Source organism: Rhododendron vialii, chromosome 12a, assembly GCF_030253575.1.
Source record: "Rhododendron vialii isolate Sample 1 chromosome 12a, ASM3025357v1".
NCBI lineage: Eukaryota > Viridiplantae > Streptophyta > Magnoliopsida > Ericales > Ericaceae > Rhododendron > Rhododendron vialii.
In genome coordinates this window covers 32350284-32375282 of record NC_080568.1, presented here as the reverse complement: position 1 = coordinate 32375282, position 24999 = coordinate 32350284, and the positions used below count along the sequence as shown (strand labels likewise).

Below are 24999 nucleotides of genomic sequence, written 5' to 3'. Positions count from 1 at the left end.
ATTAATGTCTTTATATATTTGTTTCTCTTATGGTCAATATAATTTCATTAAGTCTTTATTAGTGTCTGGTCGATCAGATTTTTTTGGTGGATGACAGTTAAACATAGCTGAAATTACAAAATAAACGGTTTGAATCTTCAAGTGAGATTGTAGCCGAACTCGCATTTTATGCCACATGATAATAGGTCTTCATTCAATTTATGAATGGAAACCATGTTGCAGAGTGGGTAATTGTGACAAAGTCCAATTACATCAAGGGAAATAGTGATCTCTAAAAGATGTACTTTTTCAGAAAACTAAGTATTGATTCGAACACACGGCTAGCCCCTTGAAAGAAGTGAATCACGATCACTTCAAATATGAGGCAACTCGAAACAAACAAGACCAACAACGGAATTAAACCAAATATAAACACAATGAAAACAAACACAACAACAACAACAATCAAGAAACACTTCCAAATTTTAAAAACTAATTGTTATTATCCTTAGTACCCATGCCCAACTTCTGTTTCACGGCCTCCATCGTGCTAGCCGCCACGCTCTTGACTTGCTCCGCTGTATTTCCGAGACCACCGGCGGTCTTGTCTTTCTTGGCTTGGGCCACCTCAGATGACTTGTCTTTCTCGGCTTGGGCCGATTGAGCTACCTCAGATGCCTTGTCTTTGGTGGCACCGGTTTTTTCAGAGAAGTAACTAGCAGTTTGGTCCTTGGATTCTATGGTCCGGTCTTTCGCGGCTTGGGCCGTCTCGTAGACCTTCTCCTTGGCTTCTTGGACCTGCTTCTTGTTATCTGTCATGTGGTCGGTCTTCCCCTGCAGAAGAGTCCCATACTTGTCAAAGAAATGCCCAGGAGGCCATTGAAACTAAACCATAGTGATAGAAACAAGTAAAACCGTATGAAAGATTATTCAGTGCCCACCGAACACTCCTACGCAATTGGTCTCTGGACATTAGAGTTATTAAAAAAGAACTCTGCCATAGTCACATCAATGACTGATTGGCGGTGCCCATGACATTGAATGAATATTTTTCTCATGACTATTTTCAATAAAAATCTAGAAGATGTGCACAAAAAAATTATAAAAAGACAGTAAAATACTTCCTCCGTCCCATAATATTTGTCCGGTCCGCAAAACGGAGATGTAAAAATAATACAATTTTTGTAAGAAAAATTTAAAAAAAATTCAACAATTACTAGATCTTGAAGAGTTCTTTTAACTTATGAAAAAGATTTGAATTTTTTCTTGAAAAAAATACATTATTTTATAGTCCTCGTTTTGCGGACCGGACAAATATTATGGAACGGAGGGAGTAAGATGGATTGGAGGCAATACTTGTGTCGTCACTGAATAATAACATGACCATTACCATGCAATTAATTAAATTAAGGAATCATTTAAATGACATTGGACAGCCTTAAGTAGAAGATGATATTTACCTCAGTTGCCATTCTCGAACTTTTTTCCTGCAGCTGAAATTTATCCTAGGAAAATGAGAGAGATTTTATGCTGAAAATCGATTGGAATATTGTGAGTGGATGGTCTGAGTGTTCACAACCTAATGCAGATTTATAGGAAATTGTGAAGAGCTTGTGGGTGGACACATGTCCTGTTGTTCGACACGAGGCATCCAGCTGCTGCTTCAGTTTCCCGTTGGCTTTTGTGAGGATTTTTCTTTTTCCTTGACTGTCAAGGGATTCGGGACAACTTACGTGTTATACTCCGTCCCGTCTTGATATGTTTGTCTTTTTTTTTGAGTTGTATATATTTCAAATTAATTGTTCATTTTTTAAAATCAATGAATAAGATGATGTAAATATTCAAATCAATTGATCAAATTTAATTTTCTTAAAAAGTTGAAAACCCGAGATTGGATAAACAAATCGAAATGAAAGGAGTATTTTCTTTCTTATCCGATCAAAAACACACCATCCACGCCTATACTAAAAAATTTACAAGAGATTTCTCTCTTACTACCTGACCACACACAAGAAACTTAACTAAGAGGATCACAAAGATGACAATTCACGTGTTTCATAACGCCATCTGGGCTCTATTAATTTTTGGAAATTTCTTGTCAACGTATGGTTGATCAGTCTCTCTCGTGGCAGGGCAAAAGGAAAAATAAATTCTCCACATAAATGACACGGACACGTATTGAACATATTTAAATACGTGTTAATTTTTTTATACTAATTTTTATGTAATTTTGTGAATACTCTAGAACACTTAATTATGCTGACAAAATCTAATGACACATTAATGTCTAAGAGATTTACAATGTGCATCAACGTGTTCAGTCCGAATAAACTGGATTTTCTAATTGAGAATATGGATTTTTTCATTTGGTGTCGAGCGGCCGATCCGGCCATTCATCTTGAAAATCGACAGCTTGAAACTTGACTGAGCAACGAACAGTCCAAATTTAAATACAGTCAAATTCAATCCGAGCCATCCCGTCAGGGATTGTCTATCTTCGAATTTATGTCTTCCTCTTCACAATGCAAACTTCTTTGTGAATGACATTTGACTCAAGTGGCCCACATGACTGTCCCCTTTGCCCAGGCGAATCCTCATCATGTGGCCCAAAATAGGCCCCATCGCTGTCCCCCTTGCCCAAGCCTTTCATTTTATTATGGAAAATTTTAAAATCAGCCTAATGGGCTGACAATAGTGAGTGTGTGAATGTGTATTAAATGGTATAAAAAGTACATAAAAATACGTGTTTTTTTTGTCTTCTAGTTTGTTTATTGTCAGCCCAGTTGGCTGACAATAGCAAGACTGTTTTATTATTATAGGGTAAATGCGTCCATCATCCAACAAAAAAATTCAGATCGACCATATTTTAATTATCTCACCTTCCATGTCTTTTATGACCAATACTATTCGAAGAAGTTCTTACTAATGTCTAATCGACCTAATCTTTTGTATGGATTATGTATAAACACATAAACTTACAAAATAAACGACTTGAATTGTCAAGTAAGACCACCATTGTACTAATTCACGTCATAGGAGAGGATCTTGATTTAATTTGTCCATGAAAAAAACCATGTTGCAAACTAAGGGATGTGTCAAGACCAGGCTCAGAGAAGTACACATATATAGAGATCGAGAGGGCACAAGCATTGCCCAAGGAGAGACGGTGGTAGGCCTAGGGTTGTAAACGAACCGAGCAACTCGTGAGCTTGGCTCGTTAAGGCTCAACTCTTTTACTAAACGAGCCGAGTTCGAGCTCGAATTTTCGGCTCGTTGGATGAAAGCTCAGCTCGTTAAGGATGACTTGACTCGATTAAAGAGACTCGTTTAGTAAATAACTCAGCTCGGCTCGTTAAGACTCGAGCCGAGCTCGAGCTCGACAAAGCTAGGCTCATTTACAGCCCTTACTGGTAGCCGCGAATGTAGCAGAAGGGACCGCCTCTGCCGTGAGAAAGTATAAAGTACAATTTGGTTCACTAGCTAGACCCATCCAGGGCAGTGTTACTTCAATGAAATTTTTATCATTGTATCACGGGAGATCCATAGACGACGTTCAAAGATTTCGTAATTAAACACCATAACTATTACGAATGTGTCTTGAGGACATAGTATCAAACACTACCTTTAATTATTAATTTTCATGCATTACCACGTTGTATATATATTTATAATTTTGACGATTTTCAGTTTCATCATTTGAGTATTACAATAACAAAAAATCGTATACATATATTTCAATGGAAACAAACACGCCCAACAAATATACGTACAACAACAACAATGAAGAAACACTTTAAAGTTTCAAAAACTAATAATCGTTGACCTTGACTTTCACCGCCGTCTTTTCAAGGACGGCGGTGGTCATGTCTCTCCCGGCTTGGGCCGACTCCTTGACCGATTGGGCCACCGCGGACACCTTGTCGTTGGCGGCACCGGTTTTCTCGGAGAGGTAACTGACGGTCCGGTTCTTGATCTCGGTTGTCCCGTCTTTCGCGGTTTGGGCCGTGTGGTAGACCCTATCCTTGGCTTCTTGGACCTGCTTCTTATTATCCGTCATGTGACCAATCTTGTCCTGCAAAACAGAAGCCCATAATTATCAAGGAAATGCCAGGCCACGAGACGATTTATCATTAAAACAATATCGTTACTTAATTTCAAAAATAAATACTCAAGTGGAGGGAGTATTTGTGACGGTCACTGAATCATAACATGAGACCAAATATTACAAGATTAAGGAATCAAATTAAGATGATGATTTACCTCAGTTGCCATTGTTCTTGAAGAGAGAGAGAGAGAGAGTTTATGTGGAAAATCGATGGAAATATTGTGAGTGGTGTGATGACTCACCCAATGCACATATATAGGATGTTGTGAAGGGAAAATTATTAAGTGCCCTGAGGCATAGCTTGAGGTTTCTCCAGCACCATATATTCGTGTGTGTTCAAGATTAAAGTACAGAAATCAATCCCAAGAGGGGGTTTGCTGTCACACGATCAAAGGTCTCAAGTTAAAAATATTTCAGGTGTAATCAATTATTTGGGATCAGCTCATGCGGAGTTTTTGCTTCGGTTTTAATAATTGGCATGCAAGTAGGCGATGTGATCGGTCTGCCAAATTAGTCGAGGTGTAGGTTTAGGCACAACATAAGTGTCGGCACCGCATGCATTGAATATTCTCTTGTTGCGAAGAGCTTATTATTCTTTGGGATCAGCTCATGCGGAGTTTTTGCTTCGGTTTTAATAATTGGCATGCAAGTAGGCGATGTGATCGGTCTGCCAAATTAGTCGAGGTGTAGGTTTAGGCACAACATAAGTGTCGGCACCGCATGCATTGAATATTCTCTTGTTGCGAAGAGCTTATTATTCTTTGGGATCAGCTCATGCGGAGTTTTTGCTTCGGTTTTAATAATTGGCATGCAAGTAGGCGATGTGATCGGTCTGCCAAATTAGTCGAGGTGTAGGTTTAGGCACAACATAAGTGTCGGCACCGCATGCATTGAATATTCTCTTGTTGCGAAGAGCTTATTATTCTTTGGGATCAGCTCATGCGGAGTTTTTGCTTCGGTTTTAATAATTGGCATGCAAGTAGGCGATGTGATCGGTCTGCCAAATTAGTCGAGGTGTAGGTTTAGGCACAACATAAGTGTCGGCACCGCATGCATTGAATATTCTCTTGTTGCGAAGAGCTTATTATGGGTGGACACCTGTCGTGTTGTTCGACGCGTATCAAGGACACCTTGGTTCTCCAGCTGGGTGCGGGTTTGCGTTGAAATGAGATGGTCGGTCGAATCGATCGACGACTATTTGCATGCCTGTTTGATAATGCTGGCCACCTGGCGAAAATATTTTACTTCATTTTTTGGGTCAACATAGGAGTAGTTGTTTTCCCTCTCTTGTGATAGAGAAAGAGAATTAATGTATATACCAACCGAAAAAATAAAGAGAGTTGAATAGGTGGATGGATCCATGAAGTCAACATCAATGGAAAATTAATTCAGATTCTGTGTTAACTTTATATGTATTCTAAAGTTCTCACGATGTATTCAATTGCAGAAAATTGATACATATTTAGGGGTGTGATCTATACATATGAGGAGAGTATTTTTCGTCAAGTATTTATTCGTGGATTGTTTCGGAAACTATTGAGAAAAATGACATTTGGCACTCAACCAGCCAACTTTTTGTTTATCTTTTCACGAAGAAAGTGGTAAAATGAGAACGTGACTGTTCATTATTTATTTGGGCACGCTACATGTAAACATAGGCATTTGGATATCGATGATCTCTCTCTATACCTTTGGGCTTTGACTGAGCATCCCTTTTGAAACTTTCCATCGAAAGCCTCCATTAAAGGACCAACCACCAAATTCATTAATCAAATCCATGAATTGAGGCACACAAGCTAGTTTAGAGGGAGTGGAGAGAGAGACTCAGACCCTATAAATATCACTTGTTATTTCTCTCAAAGTTTTAATCACTTGATTTTCTCTAAAACCAACTTCAACAAATATCACACTAAGCAAAGCAATAGCAATGGAAAGCCAAGGTAGAAATATCAGCCACACATCTGGTACTGAAGTGGCTGGTCAAGCTCAGGTAATATCCATCTCGTATAGCCATGCAAACTTGGTTCCGTTTGAATATTTGCAAATTTCGAAGAAAAAAAATTTAGAAATTCGCTTCGATCCAATCATTCTTCCTGTGATTTCCATTTAATAAATACCATCTTCATTTTTTCTCCCTTGGTTACAGATGAGGAATGATGAAAATATGCACCAAGGATCCAAAAACACCGGCCGAGACACTAACTTCCTTCAACAGGTAAAGATTCACTAAAAGAACAAGGCGCCAACTAATTATAAGTGATCTATATTTAATTGGTTATTCTATATCCTTAAATCAATGTCTCCTTATTCAATCACCATGCACTCCGAATCACGAAACGTGAATCTCAAGGATCGTGAAACGAGAGTGCGTCGGAGACAGTGATTTGGGTGGACAAAAGATCGATCTTGAGCCCCTACTGAATTTGTTCGTGTTAATTGCATGCAGACTGGGGAAGGTGTGAATACCATGGCGCAAGGAGCAGCTACAATGGCACAAGGAGCAGTACATGGAGCAGCAAGCATTGTGCAAGGAGCAGCGACGGGAGTGGCAAACGTGGCCGGAGGGGCAGCTTCTGCCGTGAAAAACACTCTAGGAGCGAAAAATGATGATACCACCACCACCACCACCAATTACCCAGGCAAACCCAAGTACTAGGATTTGAAGTGCTATATTTAGCTCTTTTGAGTTGGTCTCTTTCTTTTTCTTCCGAGTGTGATAATAAGCGCTTATTGTTTGATAAGTGTTTCATGTATCATTGTCATTTCAATGCTTTGATGATACTATATATTGAAGGTCCCTTTTATATATATTGTTCTAAGGATGTTTGAGATCGAGTCACTAGGATTAAAAGCATGTTTGAGATCGAGTCACTAGGATTACATGTTTTAGGATTATTAATCTACTCGAGCTCAACTGTATTAAAAAAATCAAGTTACTCGAGTTCAACTCAATTAAGATTCATTTGAAATTAGCTTGAATATATGCATAACCAAAATCATAACACCAACTCAATTTTCAAGCTATGCTTTCAATTACAAAGCACAATCGCAAAGGCAGAGAGGATCCCAACACAAAATAATTATATAATGACTTGAAGTGTTTTTTATGATGTACAGGACATCATATAAATGGTTCAAAGTCCAATTTTTTTTAGGAAGACAAACATATTGCATTCACAATGAAAACAAAGTACAAATGACACAGTCGGTTGTCGAGAATCCACGAGTCCACTCAAGACTGGGTTTTGGAAGAACCAGATTTGCATCCTTCAAAAAGCACCAAGCCCGCCGCCGTCATGCTGTCATCGCCTTCGTCGCCACTGCAGCTGTTGGTGGAACTCCACCACCGTCAAACGCCAGAACTCTAGATCCACCATAGATTGGTGGTGATCAACCCAAAAATAGGGGGAAAGGGGAGATCTTAACTCACTCTAAGGAGATAGATGGTCTCAACCCAAATTCACAAAACGAGAGAGATGAGGGCTGAGAGATCAAGTCCGGACCATAGGACAGAGCGGGTAGGGATAGGAAGGAAGGGAGAGAGGAAAAGAGGGGGGGCGAAAAGGAAAGGGGAAACCCAGGTTCAAAGTCCAATTAAATCAACAGAAACATCATTCCTATCCAAATGCTTCCACGAAACAATGGATTAATGATGATACGGGCATAATGGCGTTTTCATAAACCTGGAAAATTTCTGTCAGAGGCAATCCATGTTTCAACAAATGGACAGTTCCATGTATGAGATTAAAGTTCTTCTCCGCAAGATGAACAAGATTACCGGTCGGGATATCAATAAGGACCGGAACAAGATTACCGGTCGGGATATCAATAAGGACCGGAATGGGCGGGTAGTTCTGGAATAGTGAGGAGAATGGGGGCGCATTTTTTTTTTCTTTGTTTTTTCCTGGTCAAGAAGATAGGGCTGCTTGACCCTTGAGATATCCTTCTCAATCAGTTTCTCCACCAAAAAGTTCATCTACAAGGGACAGTACCTTTGATTGTTGCATACAAATATGAACAAAGACATATATCACACAATAACAGTTTGTCCCAATATGAGTGATCAAAAAGTAAACAGAGAGGTTCCATTCATACTAAGCCATATTAGAAAGCATGTAGCAAAATGACAGCAATTATATGCAATAAAACCAACAAGAGTCATGTAACATGACCGATAATATAGTCTGTGTTATACGGATACATGAGATAATGTTCCATTCATAATTCGCCAAATATGTCTTTCCAATTACACTAGCCCTTCTTTCCAAGCTTTCTCGCTTCTACACAAACTACAAGGGGCATACCACTATTTGTACTTGAAGCAGTACGCAACAACAAATTCAATCGGAAACTGAATTTCAGCCCCATCCCGAAAAATGAGGACCCCGAGATGCATAACGTAAAGCATGTTGAAACAGGAGTCTGGAGTACGGATTACACTCCAACTTTGACCATGAACATATACAATTGCCAAAAAACCATGTTACTCTGATATCATGAATCTCGAAAGGGCACCAACATATGATTTGCAACGTGTTCATAGGGGAAGCAAAGTAGGAAAGCGGAAAAGCTTACAAAAACGCTTTCAACAAGTCATAGTTTGGGATTGAACTAGGACCCCTTTCTGCTACGGCTACCAGGACCAGAAACAGTCCTCGTGCTGACAGATTCAGGACTATACAAGTCTCTGTGACCAAATGAAGCACTTCCTCTGAGTCCCTGAGGTGATGAAATGTTTCGAGGGGAACCTAAACTTGAGACTTCAGTCTCCAAAATCTTTGTTTCATCTGTCAGCATCGCTAACTGTTTCAGAAAAGCAAAAGAAAAAACTCACATCAACAAATCATTCCTGCTAACCACTGCCTTTTAATGCACGCATACTGTCAAAGAAGTAAGAATTTCAGTACACATTAACGCATTACAGACTCCTATACACTTGTCACATATACCATCGTTTTGCACACACCTCGAGGCCGTTAACATTTTTGTTAAAATAATAGCTTCAAGACCACAAGAAGTACAATCAATATCAGCTAGTGAAAGATATGAGGGCGTTAAACATTCCTGAACTCACCTATTAGAGCAAAATGACGATCCAAAGATTTAAGTAAATTGTCACGATGAAAAGTTGAACCTTCTAGGGGGAAAGTAAGAAATTGGTCCACACTAAAACAACAATTTGAGAACTGAATGACAAAACGATAGATTGAGTACCCTAGTAAGGTAACAAATGGCAGGAAATAACATTTTATACTAAATTGGAAATACTTTAGAAAATGTTGAAATGATTTTGAAAGAACACAAAATGTACAATAAAAAAAGAAACTTCCAAGAAACATGTGATATACATGTTTATCGCTATTCCATTTATGCATTTGAGAATGTACTAATTGATCAGTATCATCTGGTTATGAGTTGCCATTTTGAAAACGACCGTGGTACTTGTACAGATTCCTCTCGTTGAAAAGCATAGGAATTCATGTTTAGGATATGACTTTTTCCATTGAAATTCAAAATGAAATAATTAAATATCTTTTATCATCAAATGACAAACTTGTAACTGTACAATACCCGAATCTCGTTTTCTCTTAAGCGGTCCTGTAGAGCATTTATGGCAGGACTTAAGCTGCAAGTCAGAAGAAAGGTAACGTGAATAAACCGAATGCTGAACACAATTTACTAAGGAGTAGGCATTTGTTTCTAACCAATACTCCATTAATTTGCACATGGAAGCCTGATACGTTGATGTGTGATGGATGAAGGTAAGCGGGTGCACTTTCCCATCCCTATGTAAAATGCACAACAAAGAAGAGGGCAAAAGGAAAAAAGAAAAAATAAGCAAAATTATAATACTGGAGTACTTGCTGACAAAAATGTGACGGACAAAAATTGATTACCTCATATTCTGAGAGATGGCTTGGGTATAAGCTGTCCGCTCCTCCTCAAACAGAACACGTTGTAAATCTGTAAATGAAGCCAAAGGGCAATCGAGCTTCAGAAGAGACAAGGTTGGCAAGACATAAAGAGGGATTTCCTTCCTGACATACTCTGCACCACTGCCCACAAGCAAAAACCATTTGAAGATCAATTATAAGAACTCTTTTTTCATTGTCATTTTACTGACGCGAAAGACATTGATCTGAACATGAACAAAATATTAACTTGTTAAGGAAAAGAAAAATGACAGGAAAATTAGACGATAGAACTCGACATGCAGACAAAATTAAACGATAGAACTCGACATGTTCTCTCTAACAGGACAGAGAGAACATCAACCCTAGCCTCTTATTAACAGGCATTCAACCAAATATGCTCACCAGCCATGAATTTCTATGCCCAAGGTAGGCATTGCCAAGTGAGCAAATTAAAATAGTTACCTATGTAAGGAACCCTGAGCTTAAAGAAAAGATCATGATCTCAATATAGCAGAAAGAAGGAAGAGAGCAGTGGAGATATACCACCTCCATTTGTGTTTCAACAGACATCTGATGGACTGGTACATTTTGATAAAGAGAAAATCCAACTAATCTTCCCTCAACAATTATCACAAAGTGTATAAGTTGGCTACGCATAATAAAATCGGAATTAATAGAGAAAACAAAAAGAAGGAACACAAGTGTGGATGTTAAGGGCAGAAGCAAGCCTTCTGCAAATATGACAGGCACTACAATGGCTCGAGAAGCGGAGATGGAGGAGGACGATTGTGGATGTTAAGGGCAGAAGTGAGCCTTCTACAAATATGACGGGCACTACAATGGCTCGAGACGGAGCGGGGGTGGAGGAGGAGAGAGCTTGGGAAAGCCTGACAGAGAGTGGAGAGTGGTTAACAAGTGATAGCACTGGAGAGTGCTTAACAAGTGATGGTCCGACAGCACTAACTGTTGTTCCTCTTGCAGAGTAGCCTTGGAGGATGAAGGAGAGGACGTTTGGACCTACCAGGAGACCCAACTCGAACCAACACCTCACAGTGGAGTGTTGCGGGTTAAGGTTAACCCTTACCTGACTATGACTATGACGTGTGACATTTTTATGGTCATGATATGGGAAACCATCCCAGACCCGCCCTGCTGCCCTCCCTATTCCTTAATGGGAGAATATATTCTTGTTCGGATGCCCTCTTCCTCTAATTGGAGGCTACCTCACTCATATGGAGGTAGAGCACCAGGAGGCGGGCTTACTTGGACATAGGACTCCACCGGTGGTACAGCATGGTTCACTTAGGGGCACGTACGTGGTGGAGACCTACCGGATACCCATAAATATCCATCGCAATGCCTTCAAAATTCGAATCACTGCAAACTAGCGTGAGTGGTACATAATAGTGATAATCATCAATGTCCCTTACTCTTCAAACCACACTTCTAAGAAACAGACAAGAAACCTGCACACTAAACCAGTAACTATACCAAAAATTCCATTACACTGCCTAGTTCCTATCGATTCTCATCAAGGATGTACTTTAGATCCTCAGACAGCTGGCCTAGCTGGGTGATACTTCCATCAAGTATACAATTGAAGCAACCAGCATGGTAGTTGGTACAGATAGCCTTCAAAATATTCCAAATAAAGCAAACTCTAATAGCACAACGACAAATAACTTAATCTAATTGGATAATGAGTGCAAATAAATGGCTATTTTTTCCCTTGCTGAAAGGTGTGTCCTCCCAAGAACATAGGTTTCAAGCCTCCCAAATACGATGGACAATTTCATTCTTCTATGGTTGCAAGTGCGACAGAATCAAAATTTTCCCAAAGAAAAAACAAGTTGCCAAGTACATAATTATGCATACCTCATGTCCAAATTCGAACGATGCATTGCTTCTTGCATACTTTCTGACATATCCATGGGGTCTATATCGCCAATCGTCATTTCTAAGTTGTTGGTACTGTAGTTTCCCCCCGTTTTCTCTCTGCCTGTAAAGTTTGCATCAGCATTGGCAAAGAAACCTCCCAAATCTGATGATCTTGCACCCCCCTAACCAATCATAGACAATCAGCCCACAATGATCACTCACAAATGAGCGAAATTAGCATTTAGAAGTAAACGACAAAACATCAAAAGATCTATTTCTTGTCTAGCAATCCTGCTGCTCCTCGATTAAGAGGCATCACACATCAGTGCACTAATCTAAGTCTGGCCTTTTTTTAATTTCTGAAAAATGTCATGTACCATGTAATTTCTGAATAGTAGACAAATATCCACGGTATCAATTTACAAAATGAATTTCCAAAACAAAGTGTAAACCACAGAAAAATAGAACTCATAGTTTAGGTGAGGGATACCCATAGATCACAACGATACATCGTTTTCCTAATTATTGAATGTTCTTAAAATTCCATTAGAGAGATTAAGCAATATGTTCTTAGAAACGTAGTAAAATTTGAGAAGCAAGCAATATACCTTGAAAACCCCAGCAGCTGCTCTCGAGTCACCAGTATCTTGCTCAAGACTTTCTGCCCTAACAGAGCCAGACCTTGTGAATGCATTTTCAGAGGAGCTCAATGACGACTCAATATCTATAATTCCGCTTCTATTAACAGGGGAGAGAGGCACTGCTCTCAATGTGTGATTCTGATTGCCATCCAAGGACTGGAAAGCAATAACTTGGATTCTTCCGACCTAAAAAACCCAAAACTGGTTTGAAACTAACCATGATTCCATAAATCATTGTAGACACTTTTGTCAATACCAATTACCACAAACCTTATGCACATCTTCACTAAAACATGAGAATATCAATCCAATGAACCCAGAATCTAGAAGCTGATACATGGCTTGAGTCCTTACATCTGCACATGCATAAAATATTACTATTAGCAGTTCTTATTCAAGTAATCAACAGAATCAAAAAAGCACCACATCCAGAATATGCAGGTTTTCTTCACTTTCTGAAGCATTAGCTACAGCAGAAGAAACAGCATAGACAATGTACGCAAATTTCTGGAGGCCCTTTTTGTCTTTCCAAGCTCTGGCACTGAACTTAAGTGCCTGAAAAACGGTCCTCTCTTTCAAGAGTCCTACCGTTTTATGTTATGGCCAATGTAATAGAATTTGACCTATTCTAGAAGTTACTGAACTACGCTAATTTTATTTTATTTTATTTTGCAGCTAAGCTTTTTCTAATTTTTTTATTGTGTATTTGTTGGGTAACACACAACAGATTGCTAAGGTGCAAGGAAGCTGCAGTAACAACACCCGAATATATGCTGCCCACCTGTTTTTCCTTCTTTAGAGGAGATGCAAAGTATTCCAAACGAGCCATTCAATGCTTCCTAAAATATGCAGGGTTTTTTTTTCTGTTTGCATGCATATGAGAGAGAGAGAGAGAGAGAGAGAGAGAGAGAGAGAGAGAGAGAGTCCACATCTAGAATCTGTCTACAAGATGGACTTCTATAGCTTTCCTGATCGGCAACGATCAATTTCTCCAGTCTATCAGATTTAGCATTACTTTCCAAATAGATATGCATTAAAGAAACAAGTGTAACCGATGCAGGTTCATCAAATTACAGATGTTTCTCGTTCATCGTGACTTAGGCGTCTTTTACTCTAGCCCTGGGTCACACTTTCATGCATGTTTTACTCCGAAAGTAATTGCTAATGCAGAATATTTTGCACATGATATTCTATGATCTTATAGCATGCGTAACATGGGAGCAAACATAGATGCCATAGAGAACCGAACTTTGCAGATTAGATCACTAAGTGACAATTGACGAAAATTTCAGAAGTAAATAAACGACAGCTTAATCATGCCTGTCACCTTTGTACTGGCTATGTGGACTAGAGTATTTATATTTATCAATTATCACCAAGTGCTGAAATGAGCTACAACAATGAAGCGAAAACAAAAGCAATTACTTTATTTGTAAAGTACCCCACTTCCTCACCAGGGAGTTAAAGGCGAAAAAATCATCGAAATCATTTGTGCCATAGAAAACATAACGTCATTATTTGACACTTACCGACATGGGAAGGAAGAACAGTGATGTGAGGATGCGAATGGTACCAACCAATTACTCTTGTTGTTGTTCCAGTTGCCAAAGTCATTCTGTGCTAAACAGTTAATTTAACAAAGTAGCAGAATAATCTCAATTACAGACAACAGGGCTTGCAATGCGGACTATACATCAGTATAGAAACCTTAAAATCCAAACCAAAAGATTGAGTAATCAGGTGAATAAGTCCCAACAACCAATGCGGAACTTATATTATCTAACATCCAACCATTGTGAGATTTATATTATCAGACATCATGCCTCACATGTAGCTTCTTTTGGGGTTTATCATTGTGTAACCTTTTTGTTCCGGGATGAACCCGCTCTGAAACCATGCAAAACGTCTGGATCCAACTCAAAAGCTTAATCTATTTGGTGGAGAAGTCCCAACAGTATATTAAGTGATCAATCATTCTATAGCCAAACAATGTAAAGGACTTATATTATCTAACAAAAGGATACCAAAATTTTAGGTGATTAGACAAAATAAACAAAGAAAGGAAACAGACGAAGACGAAACAGGAAAGGGCTTGTCACTTTCAAGCAGCAATAGCTCCTTCATATAGCAGTATTCTTATAACAATCAAAATAACTGATGTGTTGAAACAGTACCATATCAGCATTGTCAAAAAGCACAAAACTGATTCTCTTTATAAAGCTGCTCATGCAATACTTGAAGAGGTAGAAATTAGAATTTTCAACATGCACTTATTAGCACATCAAAAGAAAGGATATCTCAGCCTGTACAGAAGCAGCAGTCAACTGTTCAGGATTAGTCTCTACTCGGTCCTTTTGTCGATCACAACGTGGTTGCGGCAATGCTCCCCAGATTACTGCTGTCACACTTCCATTTTTTGATTGCTGAAATAGCAAACATCCGAACCAAAGCAGCATTTGTGGGTAGGTTTATCTTATAAGTAATGACACAATACCATAGTTGAATAAAGCAAGCTCCACACAACTGATAACCCTAGTTGAGTAAAGTTCACCATCTTTCATGTGAACACAGTCTAATGAACCATAGTCACCAACTCAAATGCGGGGACTAAAGAGACTGTTGTTTGAGGTTGAGCTAACAACAGAGAGAACATCTAGTGACCAAGTAAATAGAAACTACGACCGTACAAGACCCATGTCAGGAATTCTATGAATCAGCGTGGATTTATGCCAAAGAATTGCTAAGCAGCCTAAGCCCCCATATAACCAAAATCACAAAGCGCAATGCTTGTATCCTTCAAGCCCATTCAATAAAGGAGGGTGACGGTTGAGAGGGAGATGGTGAGATCATATTATCCAAATGGTGTATAGTCGAAACCAAGTTGTGCATCCAAACTCAAAATACCATTATCATTCTAGGACCTAAAAGGCCCTTTGGAATGTGAGAGAACCCACTTCGGAAAATTACTAAAACCCTTAAACTCAATGACAATACTAGGTAACACCGAAAACAACTAAAACCCAGTTTCAGGAAAAGCAAGTAGACACGAGACGAAAACCCACTCGGAGAACAACTAAAACCCTCAAGGTCAATTACAATTTTAGGTCATGACTTTACCAATCAATAGCAACAGGAACCGAAAAAGTGTTTCCTAAATCAAGAGAAGTAGTTGTAGAAGTAGAAACTATAAATTTTATAAACGAAAGAAAACAACTAACACCCATTTTCAAGAAAAAAGAAATCCCACTTCGGAAAACAACTAAAACCCTCAAAATCAGTACCAATTTCTGGTAAAGCCTTTGACTTTACAAAGCAATAGAGACAGAAAGTTGTGTTTCCTAGAATAAAGAGAGAGGGAATCGAAGAGTGTGACCTGAATATCTCCAAGGAGAAGCCCCATGATCTCTTCGGTCTCAGTGGACAATGCGTGAGTGAGACACGTTAACCAGACATCCTCCGACATTTTCACACTCGTCAGAGACATCGTCGAACGACAAATCTGTCCCTCTCACTCTCTCTCCACAATGATTCCTCTCTCTCTCTCTCTCTCTCTCTCTCTCTCTCTCTCAAAACATGCAGTATGAACCAAGTTAAGGGCAGGAGAAGTACGAACCCCAGTCCAGGACGATCGAAGAAACTTTCCTAGCTTTTCTCAGGGGAACAGATCCTCGGAAGGGCGAAATCTTAGTTATACCCCTGAACTATTCCAAAAATTAATATTTCGTCCTTGAACTATTAATTGAACTTGTTTCACCTATGTACTAGTATGAATTTCGCTCCAACTCGGTCTAATCGATGACCACCGTCCCAGATTCGAATAGGGAATGGGAATGTCAGACGTGTTCTGTGCATGACCTAAGTCACATAATATAGGTGTACACGCGAGTGTGTGAGCAAAAGTGTTAGTAGGAGCGTGAAAGTGTCTTCCATAAATATCTAAAATTACTAATTCGTGAGAACGAAAATTGAGAACGAATGATAGTACTGAATGATTATGTGATTTAGTGCATGACCTCACCTCCTTAATGTAAGGGCACTATATATATTTTGCTTGAAAATTAAAAATGAGCACATAACATGCTCATTAAATGAGTTGAGTAGTGAGACCTTCTAATAGGAGAATACCTAAGTGGAATCCATTTGTTTGTTAATATGGTTGGTTCACATGGATGCGATGTCCAATATGAATTGTTTGAATCGTCATGATCAGCGATCAGTTCTATTTTGCATGACTGTATGAGAGATCATCACGAGGGGTAATAACTATGATGCTCCCAATTGTTCTCATGTATGAGTGAATCTCAACTATTAATTGTCAAAATATCTCAGAAGTAAGTGTATCCATATAACATATATAGTAAGTGTTGTTTTAATAAATGGTATGTAAACCCTATTTTTATGATAAGTAATATTTTGATTTTTCGGCTGAAAATAGTAAAATCAGAAAGAGAAGCATTTCTTCTTTTTTTGCCACGGTAATATACATCAGCGAGGGTTAGTGGGGGTGTTAGAGTTAGCACGGAGAGACCAAAAGCTATCCATAGCCCTGGTCCCCTAAAAGGCCTGCCCTCTGTAAAATCAGCAAGAGAAGCATTTGATGTAGAAGTTTTATAACAAATTCACCTCTCTCTTTTTATGATTTTGATCTAATAGCTGTGATTTACATATTTTTCAATTTAAACGTCCATATTCGTATGGCAGAAATGTTGCATCACGAGAGGATGTCGGCGTGATTTTCATGGGTGCTTTAGCTAATGGAACGGGGTTGTTGGGCTTTGTCGGCCCATCAAGGGGCCCACTTCCGTCATAGTAAGGCCGACCTCGTCCTTTACCCTTCTATCCCCATTGGGCTTTGGCCATCCCCTCCGTATGTTGGCTAATGGCTTCATCACTCGGCTAGCTAACACCTTCATTTAGGACCGGATTGAATCCGAATTCGATCCGATTATAACAAATTTGAATCCAAGATTTCAAAATCGGCTTTCGCAAATCCTCTTGAGTCAATTCGAATCAGAAGATTTGGATACGTGATCCGATCCAATTCATTAACAAATTCAAGAAAATAGGCATACCGGCCAAAAAGTTCATCACTTGAAGTCTTGAAATTTCATCTAAATATATTACACTTAAAAGTAAAATTATTGGATCAAATTCTTAAAAACGTCGAATAAGATATATCCAAATCCGGCCATTAATTTTTCAAATTATCATATTCAAACCAAACAAATTATCGGACCGAACTTTGGTAATCGGATTCTGATGATGTTGGATTTGATACAAATCAGATCCGAATTTAATCAAGTGTATTAACAGGCCTACCTTGATCTAGACCAAGGTTTGGACGGTTGGATGAGGTCTTCTCTAGCTAGGGGAAAACATGAGTGAGTGTCTAGTCCTCACAAAGTATTCATTGTGATATTCTAAGGTGATACTCTTAATACTACTCTAGTAGCAAAATTTGTGAATTAAATTTGAGGACTCGGTTTTGTTACGGTTGTCCCTACCCTGGTCGTAATCCCAGTTAATACACCATTCTCAAAAGTGGTTCACACGGAAATCATTTTATTATGGACATACCCGCTATAAGATGTGTCTTTTAAGGTGTATCGATCTAAGAGAAAGACACGTAGCTCCATTGTTCTTAACATAAAAAAAGCCTCTCCCATCGCTAGATTCTTTAAGAAAATGTTGTCGTACGTATCGTATGAAAGTCTAGCCTATCATGTGATCACAATTTCGCCCAATAGTGAGATGCGTCGATCTTATTTTCTAAATAATAGTATAACACAAAACAGTCGTATGCCTGATTACTAGTAAAATGAAACAAAACGTACGTGATTTATATGATTTATAGACCGTGCATAAAATATATTTCGCTCACTACATGCACATTATGTATCCAGATTTTCAGCTATTTTGATTCATTAGATCAAATCATGATCACTTTGAACCAAAACGCAATAAAGCCTTGTAACCGAGGCCATTTGGTACGTACGTTATAAACCAAACACCACAATGACATAACAAAGTTGCTACCAACTAACCCCAAGGGCAACGAGAGGGCGTTGCCGTGCAATTTCAACCGTTTAAAATCCAGACCATCAGTTACTGAGACGGACGGTTCAGATGGTGCATAGCCCTACTCCTGCATTTCTCCAATAGGTTGGGCAAGTGGTCTTGGTCTGCCCCCTCATTTTATGGTCGCAGGTTTAATTCTCCTAGCTATCAACTCTTGGGGTCACCTCATCCCACGTGTAAGTGTGTGAAACGGTTGTGGGAGGGACTGTACAGATTAGTCTGAAATACGTACAAGCTGGCCTGAGACACCTTAAATTTAAAAAAAAAAAAAAAAAAGTTACCACCAACTTTAATTTCACCACTACTTGAAGTCAATAGTCAACCCCACCCGCCTATATGATCGCAAAAATTCTGTGTCATAATCTTAAAGGCACCTCATATGTCAGTCTATATGTCATATGTGAGTCTCATGTGCAATAATTTGATGTTGCGACTTTTCTAGCCTATGGCTGTTAATAAGACTCCGACAATTGCCAAGGGTCTGAGTCTAAAAAATAAAAAGTTATGACAAAAAAAACAAAAACAAAAGATTCACTAAAGATGAAAAAAATTATCAAATAAATGATAGTGTCATCTTATATAATTTTTTTTTTCAACTTCCACATTTTTATACTTTGGTTGTTTCTCTCATCTAATCCCAAAAATTACAAGTAAAATTTATTTTAAAAAGTTAAAAAAAAAAGTTAAAAAAAAGAAAAGATATTGCCTTTGTTTGGTTTTAAGTTTTGAGAAATTATTTAGGCAGAATGGGTCAGGTCCTTTACTGGATGGTCTTGTTGGGCTCGTCGGTGTTTTTCGGTCTCACTTCAATGGTCATACTAATCACGTCTTAGAACTTGTTGACAATATTGACCACGCCAAAAATTACCTTAATGTCAAAAAACACTACTGAATTAGGACACTGAATCGGAAAGGCTCCTAGTTTTGCAGAAAGCTAAAATTTTCCTAGTTGGGGATCTGTTAGTGCATGCCTAATCCTTGGGCTTATAATGATCTGATGATGATAACACTGACCTTAACGATTTGGTTTTTGAGTATGTTTGTGGACCCTTTTTCGTGTAAAAGTTGCTTTCCAAATTCAAACCGAAAATCATGAATGAACACTAATCACCTTGGACTTATCACCTATACTGTTTAGGCCCCCTTTAACTAATTAAAACAAGTACGAATTTTTCAAATAAGTAGTTATTTCCGGTAGGAGTGTGCAAAAAATTCATCACTCTCTCAAATCGACTCAATCCGCGACCTAAGGCCCCACGTTTGGAGAGGACAAATGGTTGGGTAGGTGGGCTTGTAATAAATTGTGTAATTATGAGTTGAGTCGAGTCGATTCGAGTGCGAGTCAAATCTTTTTCACCTGTCATAAATTCGACCCGATCCGCCATAAAATTTGCTTGCAAAATTCAAATCAATAATCATAAACAAACATTAAATTGGCTAGGACCTATCACCTATTTTTGTCCCTCCCATTTGACTTGCCTGAACGAACACAAGACAAGCATTGCGTCGATTGCGAGTTGCCTTATTGGAATGAGCATTCCTTTTTCTCTCTCTCATTGATTGTGCCGGGACCGTCAATGGTGATCCGATATTCCGATGGATCGAAGGGTTGTAGAGGAGCAATCCCCACCGCTAGGGTTTTAGAAAATTTACATTGTACTAGTACTTTATAGAAGAATTAATTTGAATTATTTTAACCGGGACAGTTAGCTTGGCGATTCTGTGGTTGTACTTAAATATAATGACGTAGCGGATTCAATTTTTATAAAGAAACAAATATTTTTATTGGACATACAATTTTTTATTTGAAAACCGCATCACTATCTTCTAAACTACCATTTGAGGTCCCCGCAAGTGGCACACGTCGTTAAACCAAGTTGTTCAACCCGTAAGTCTCGAAGAATAATACGTCCTTAAAAAAAAAAAATCAATTTGATCGAATTTTAATAAAGACAATAACAAAAAAGAATATGCGGTTTATGTGTGAGATTATAGACATGTCCTTTTCATTACGTAGGGAAAAAAAAGATTTGTTTACCGTTTATATGTGCTTCTCACTCCCGATCAAAAAAAAAATTGAAATTCTTTTGATTCGAGAGTTCTACGAGCTGAATAATTCAGATCATTATTGTCAATTTGAAATGAAACCATAGTTTGATGAGAGAGAGAGAGAGCTAATTAATTTGACACATCATCCCTCAATCAAATAGAGAGAGAGAGAGAGATAATTAATTTGAGAGAGAGAGAGAGAGAATTAATTTGACACATCATCCCTCAATCATATTTGCCCTTGCTCAATAATATTGAAAAGTGAAAGAGGTTAAATTTGATTTTGACTTTGGGTTGCACCTACGTTATTATCTTTTTATTTTATCTATATATACGTATTATTTATATAAGTATATTCCTTTCCCTCTCCCTAGCGATATAAAAATACAAGCACATCCTAAAAGTCATAAACCACAGCCAACACCCCTCAAGACTTTCTTTCACCTTGACAAAGCAAGAAAGATCTATAGAGAGAGAGAGAGAGAGAGAGAGAGAGAAGGCGATGGCAGGGTTACAGAGATCTGAGATTTCATTCCGAAGGCAAGGCTCGTCGGGTCTAGTATGGGACGACAAGTTCCTGAACTCACTCAACCAAAAAGAAGAATCTCAAGAAGATGGTGCCAAACCTGCTGCCGATAACGATAAAGATCAGCAAGAGCCGGAGCTCTCGTCGACGGCCGTCGGACCCATCAACGTCAAGATTGAGCGGAGCAGATCCAACGGCGGAGGACGCGGTTTTCGCACCGGGAAAGTGTCGCCGGCGATCGAGCCGCCGTCTCCGAGGGTCTCCGCATGTGGATTTTGCAGCGCTTTCGGGAAGAAGGACAACGCGCGCCGCCGACCGAAGGCCGGTAAGCGTAAGATGTAGTTCGTTGCTTTTTCCGGTGGTCGGAGAAGTTAGTCCGGTGGTCGTGTGTGGAAAGAAGGTGGTTTGGTCCTTGTCTGTGGTGGTGGTTGTATTTGTATTATCTAGATATATTAATTTACTATAAAGCTCATCTCAATTTAAATGAGGTGTAGGAATTTTGGGAAAACATTATGGTGTTTTTTTTTTTTGGGTTGTGTTGTTTTAGGTTTTCTTGCTTAATTTTTAGGTTTATATGTGGTTTGTGGGGATGTAACTTATTATGTGCATATTGTTGGAATATTTGGTTGAGTTCATTTCTAGGAGGATTTTATATTTGTACAAAAAGCAAGATCTCTCTCTCTCTCTCTAGTCATTCTCTCTCTCTAGTCATTCATGATTATGCAATTGAGATTTGGGGATTGAACTGAATGGTGGTCCGGTGGTCTCATGTTCAAAACGTGATCTCATGTTCAAAATGTTATCAACTTTCATGAGGTTAAGGCATACAAGACTCTGTGTTAGTTCAAAAATAGGTTCTTCGGGAGCAATAAGAGAAAATTGGCCTCATTGATTTTGTTAAGGTGCGCATAAACTGATTTGGATATTCTCAATAATCGGAAAACAATTTGGAAATTGGATGTGGTCTCAGTTTCGGATTGGATGGTTTATGGTTATGCTTCCGTTGGGAATTCATGGAGGAATTTACTTTATTTTTGAAAGGGAGGAATTTAGTTTAGGGTAAAAGAAGTTGGCAGAGGAATCTAACAGGCAAATTCAGTTTCTTTAATTTGTTTTATTTATTTGGTATATTCTAATTTTTCTCCTCCCTCCATATTGTATACAATTATCTACGCGCTTCCAATTAAACAGAACCACCCAAATCTATCATAGGCCATGTTTAGTTGGGTTGTCAAGTCTTGTCTTGCAAGAGGGATTCCTCAATAGTGTACGCAGGATTTGCATTAATTAGTGGGGCCAGTCGAACGACACCTATTTTCACATTATAACAATAATTATATTCGATATGTATAAATTATCACTTGCTAGGTTTGACGAAGGGACAAAATTATATACACGAATACATATATATATACATATATATATATATACATATATGTATTCGCCATTTAATTTTACAAGTGCGGCCAAAAATGGTTAATATATATAGAGTTGTTCAAGGGTTTGGAAGTCCGCCCCTGGGATTAGTACTCCGGCTGGACCCGACTTCGTACAGTTCTGTTGGTATTAAAAAATGTGGTTAGGTATTCAAACTTTTCTTGAAAATCCAATGCATTATCCTGTAGAGCGAGTGCAGAGTGGCTGATACGGCAGTTTACCTTTGCAATTGACGGCTCGAATTTTAATCGGGCAATGAACGATTCAGATTTGTATGCACTCAAATTAATCTGAACCGTACGTGCCAAAATGAACGATCAAATTGACCACTCGATACCGTTCTACAAGGAAATGCTTGGCAGCATCCCCGGTCATTTATAATAAGACCTTTGCATAAATTAAGAGGTGGGTATGAAGTAGGCCTTTTTCCCACCTCCGTCATTTGCCCTCCAATCGCTATATCTAGAGAAGACTTCCCCCTTATCCTTTAATATATTCCCTATCTCTATTATGTAAATGGGGTGGAAAAAGACTGACTTTTTAAGTGGTTGTTTATATCTTAATCATATAATGCTTCAAAACTATTGTGCGTTCCTGCTCTCAATTTTTCGCTTTGTGCTCGCGCTATCTATACTTGCTCTTATGGTATTTAGCAGATAGGAATGTGTTTCGAAGACGTTTTCAAGCCTCCGCTCACGCAAGCAATTATGTGACTTAAGTCTGGATCTGCCCTCTGCATTTTAGGGTTTCATTGGAACTTAATTGTTGGAGAGTATCGCCATTGGCCACTAGTTGAAGCCATTTTGACAAAGTAAAGCCCGTTTATTGGCTATGAACAGTGTTAATGTAAAAAAAATTACATTGGCGTAGAATTATTTTGACCTGCCCAACCCATTCTCCAATTACCATTTCCTCCCAAGCACACTTTAGAGGATAGAAATCTTTGAATCAAATCATCTCGATCTCTTGCACATATGATATATCTCCACCCAATTTCTGGCGAGAGGGCTTCAAAAGAAGCACCTACGTAAGTGAGGGTGGTCGAGGGCACCTCGGACCACCTCCATGAGGGAGGGAGGGATGCGTTCAAGGGCACCTCGAGCATTGAGGAGCGCTTTTGCAGGAGGGGAAATTTTCATTCGGTCCTCATGGGGTATCGTCACGTGGCGTTCCAAGACCTTCAATCACCACAAGAGTTATTCGATGGTTAAGGGTTTCGAGGCAATACGAGGCCATATCTGGGGCATTGAATAATTCCTGGTTCAAAAAGGACACATCTTGGGTTGCTATGTGACAAGTTTATCTGCCAAAATAACAGGCAATTTAGTACTAGTTTTTTATCTGAAGCAATTTTTGGATCCAACAAACAACAGTTTTTTTTGGCTGAAACCGATGATCTTGTCTCTCAAGATATTGGATCCAGACAGTTCAGCAGCCTAGTCAGTCAAGGTCAAAAAAATGGCCTCAAAATCTCACCACCCTGACAACACATAACATGTGAAAATGATTTGCAATACTCTTAATTGGTATCTCCACCAGAATGTTTGTACCAATGAGTAGATCTTCAAAAACGACTGTTGACTTTGAAATATTCTCTCTTCCTTTCGGTTCCCTCCTCTCCTTCAGTGTCATGTCACGTGCTACCACCTTCTTAAAAACACAGTAGAATTGAAGCCCTGTTTCGTTAAGGTTTTTATTTTTTAACTACTTATTTTTTACTTTACGAGATAGGTCATTCTCTCACAATACATCATCTTTAATTCAAAAAATAATTAGTTATTTTCTTTAGCGGAACAGAGCCTTATTCTTTTCAACTTAGAATTGATTCTTTTCAACTTAATTAAATACAAATTAATTGGCATATGTGAACAAGGTTTTGGCCAAAACTGCCCGGGAAAAAAAGACAATTATAACCCCATATGGCTCATGAGATCACATTTTCTGTTGAAGACTATCTTGTCTTCTTTCCAGGCGTTGAACACACCAATAACAATCATCAAAGCTAATTATTATAATCACCCACTAAGTCCTCCTTCCTACCCCTATGTTTGTCCAACAGTGATGGATGGAGACAGAGTGCTTCTACCGCAATATTTCAGGCTTTCTCCGCCACATATCGGTGTGAATCCCATCGTACACTTGGCGTCGATCCATTTCACGATGCAAGTATAAAATGCATGGAGGGAAAAGATCCCGGGAGCATTGAGTATTGCTCCAGAAGCACTGAATATTTTTTTATCTTCCACATGGAACTGAGGATAGTCAATCGAAAACTGACACAGAAAATATAACAAAATCACATATAGGGATTGTGGGTTTAATAGCCACATGGCAATCCTGACAAAAAACCGACCACTGTAGTGGCTTTGTCTTCTCTAGTTGGAACACATT

General features: G+C 38.8%; 5 protein-coding genes across 5 annotated transcripts; 2 read left to right on the top strand and 3 right to left on the bottom strand.

Annotated features, from left to right (window-relative positions):
• Positions 1-265: 265 nt before the first annotated feature.
• Positions 266-1563, bottom strand: LOC131309774 (late embryogenesis abundant protein Dc3-like). Its single transcript, XM_058336380.1, has 2 exons — positions 1440-1563; positions 266-813 (listed from the first exon to the last, which is right to left on the bottom strand). Exons 1-2 carry the CDS (start codon positions 1449-1451, stop codon positions 472-474), a joined length of 354 nt encoding a protein of 117 aa, XP_058192363.1. The 5' UTR covers positions 1452-1563; the 3' UTR covers positions 266-471.
• Positions 1564-3670: 2107 nt separating this feature from the next.
• Positions 3671-4290, bottom strand: LOC131309777 (late embryogenesis abundant protein 1-like). The gene is made up of 2 exons (XM_058336382.1): positions 4240-4290; positions 3671-4051 (listed from the first exon to the last, which is right to left on the bottom strand). The coding sequence occupies exons 1-2, from the start codon at positions 4249-4251 to the stop codon at positions 3788-3790; spliced, it is 276 nt and encodes a 91-aa protein (XP_058192365.1). The 5' UTR covers positions 4252-4290; the 3' UTR covers positions 3671-3787.
• Positions 4291-5860: 1570 nt separating this feature from the next.
• On the top strand, positions 5861-6892 carry LOC131309775 (uncharacterized). The gene is made up of 3 exons (XM_058336381.1): positions 5861-6074; positions 6231-6299; positions 6531-6892. Exons 1-3 carry the CDS (start codon positions 6012-6014, stop codon positions 6738-6740), a joined length of 342 nt encoding a protein of 113 aa, XP_058192364.1. The 5' UTR covers positions 5861-6011; the 3' UTR covers positions 6741-6892.
• A 1330-nt stretch (positions 6893-8222) lies between these two features.
• LOC131309767 (uncharacterized) lies at positions 8223-16150 on the bottom strand. The gene is made up of 10 exons (XM_058336369.1): positions 15892-16150; positions 14816-14941; positions 14048-14135; positions 12789-12874; positions 12486-12704; positions 11875-12059; positions 9982-10140; positions 9790-9870; positions 9656-9710; positions 8223-8887 (listed from the first exon to the last, which is right to left on the bottom strand). Exons 1-10 carry the CDS (start codon positions 16000-16002, stop codon positions 8696-8698), a joined length of 1302 nt encoding a protein of 433 aa, XP_058192352.1. The 5' UTR covers positions 16003-16150; the 3' UTR covers positions 8223-8695.
• Positions 16151-21006: 4856 nt separating this feature from the next.
• On the top strand, positions 21007-21837 carry LOC131309765 (uncharacterized protein At1g15400-like). Its single transcript, XM_058336368.1, has one exon. The coding sequence runs from the start codon at positions 21148-21150 to the stop codon at positions 21511-21513; it is 366 nt and encodes a 121-aa protein (XP_058192351.1). The 5' UTR covers positions 21007-21147; the 3' UTR covers positions 21514-21837.
• The last annotated feature ends 3162 nt before the right edge of the window (positions 21838-24999 follow it).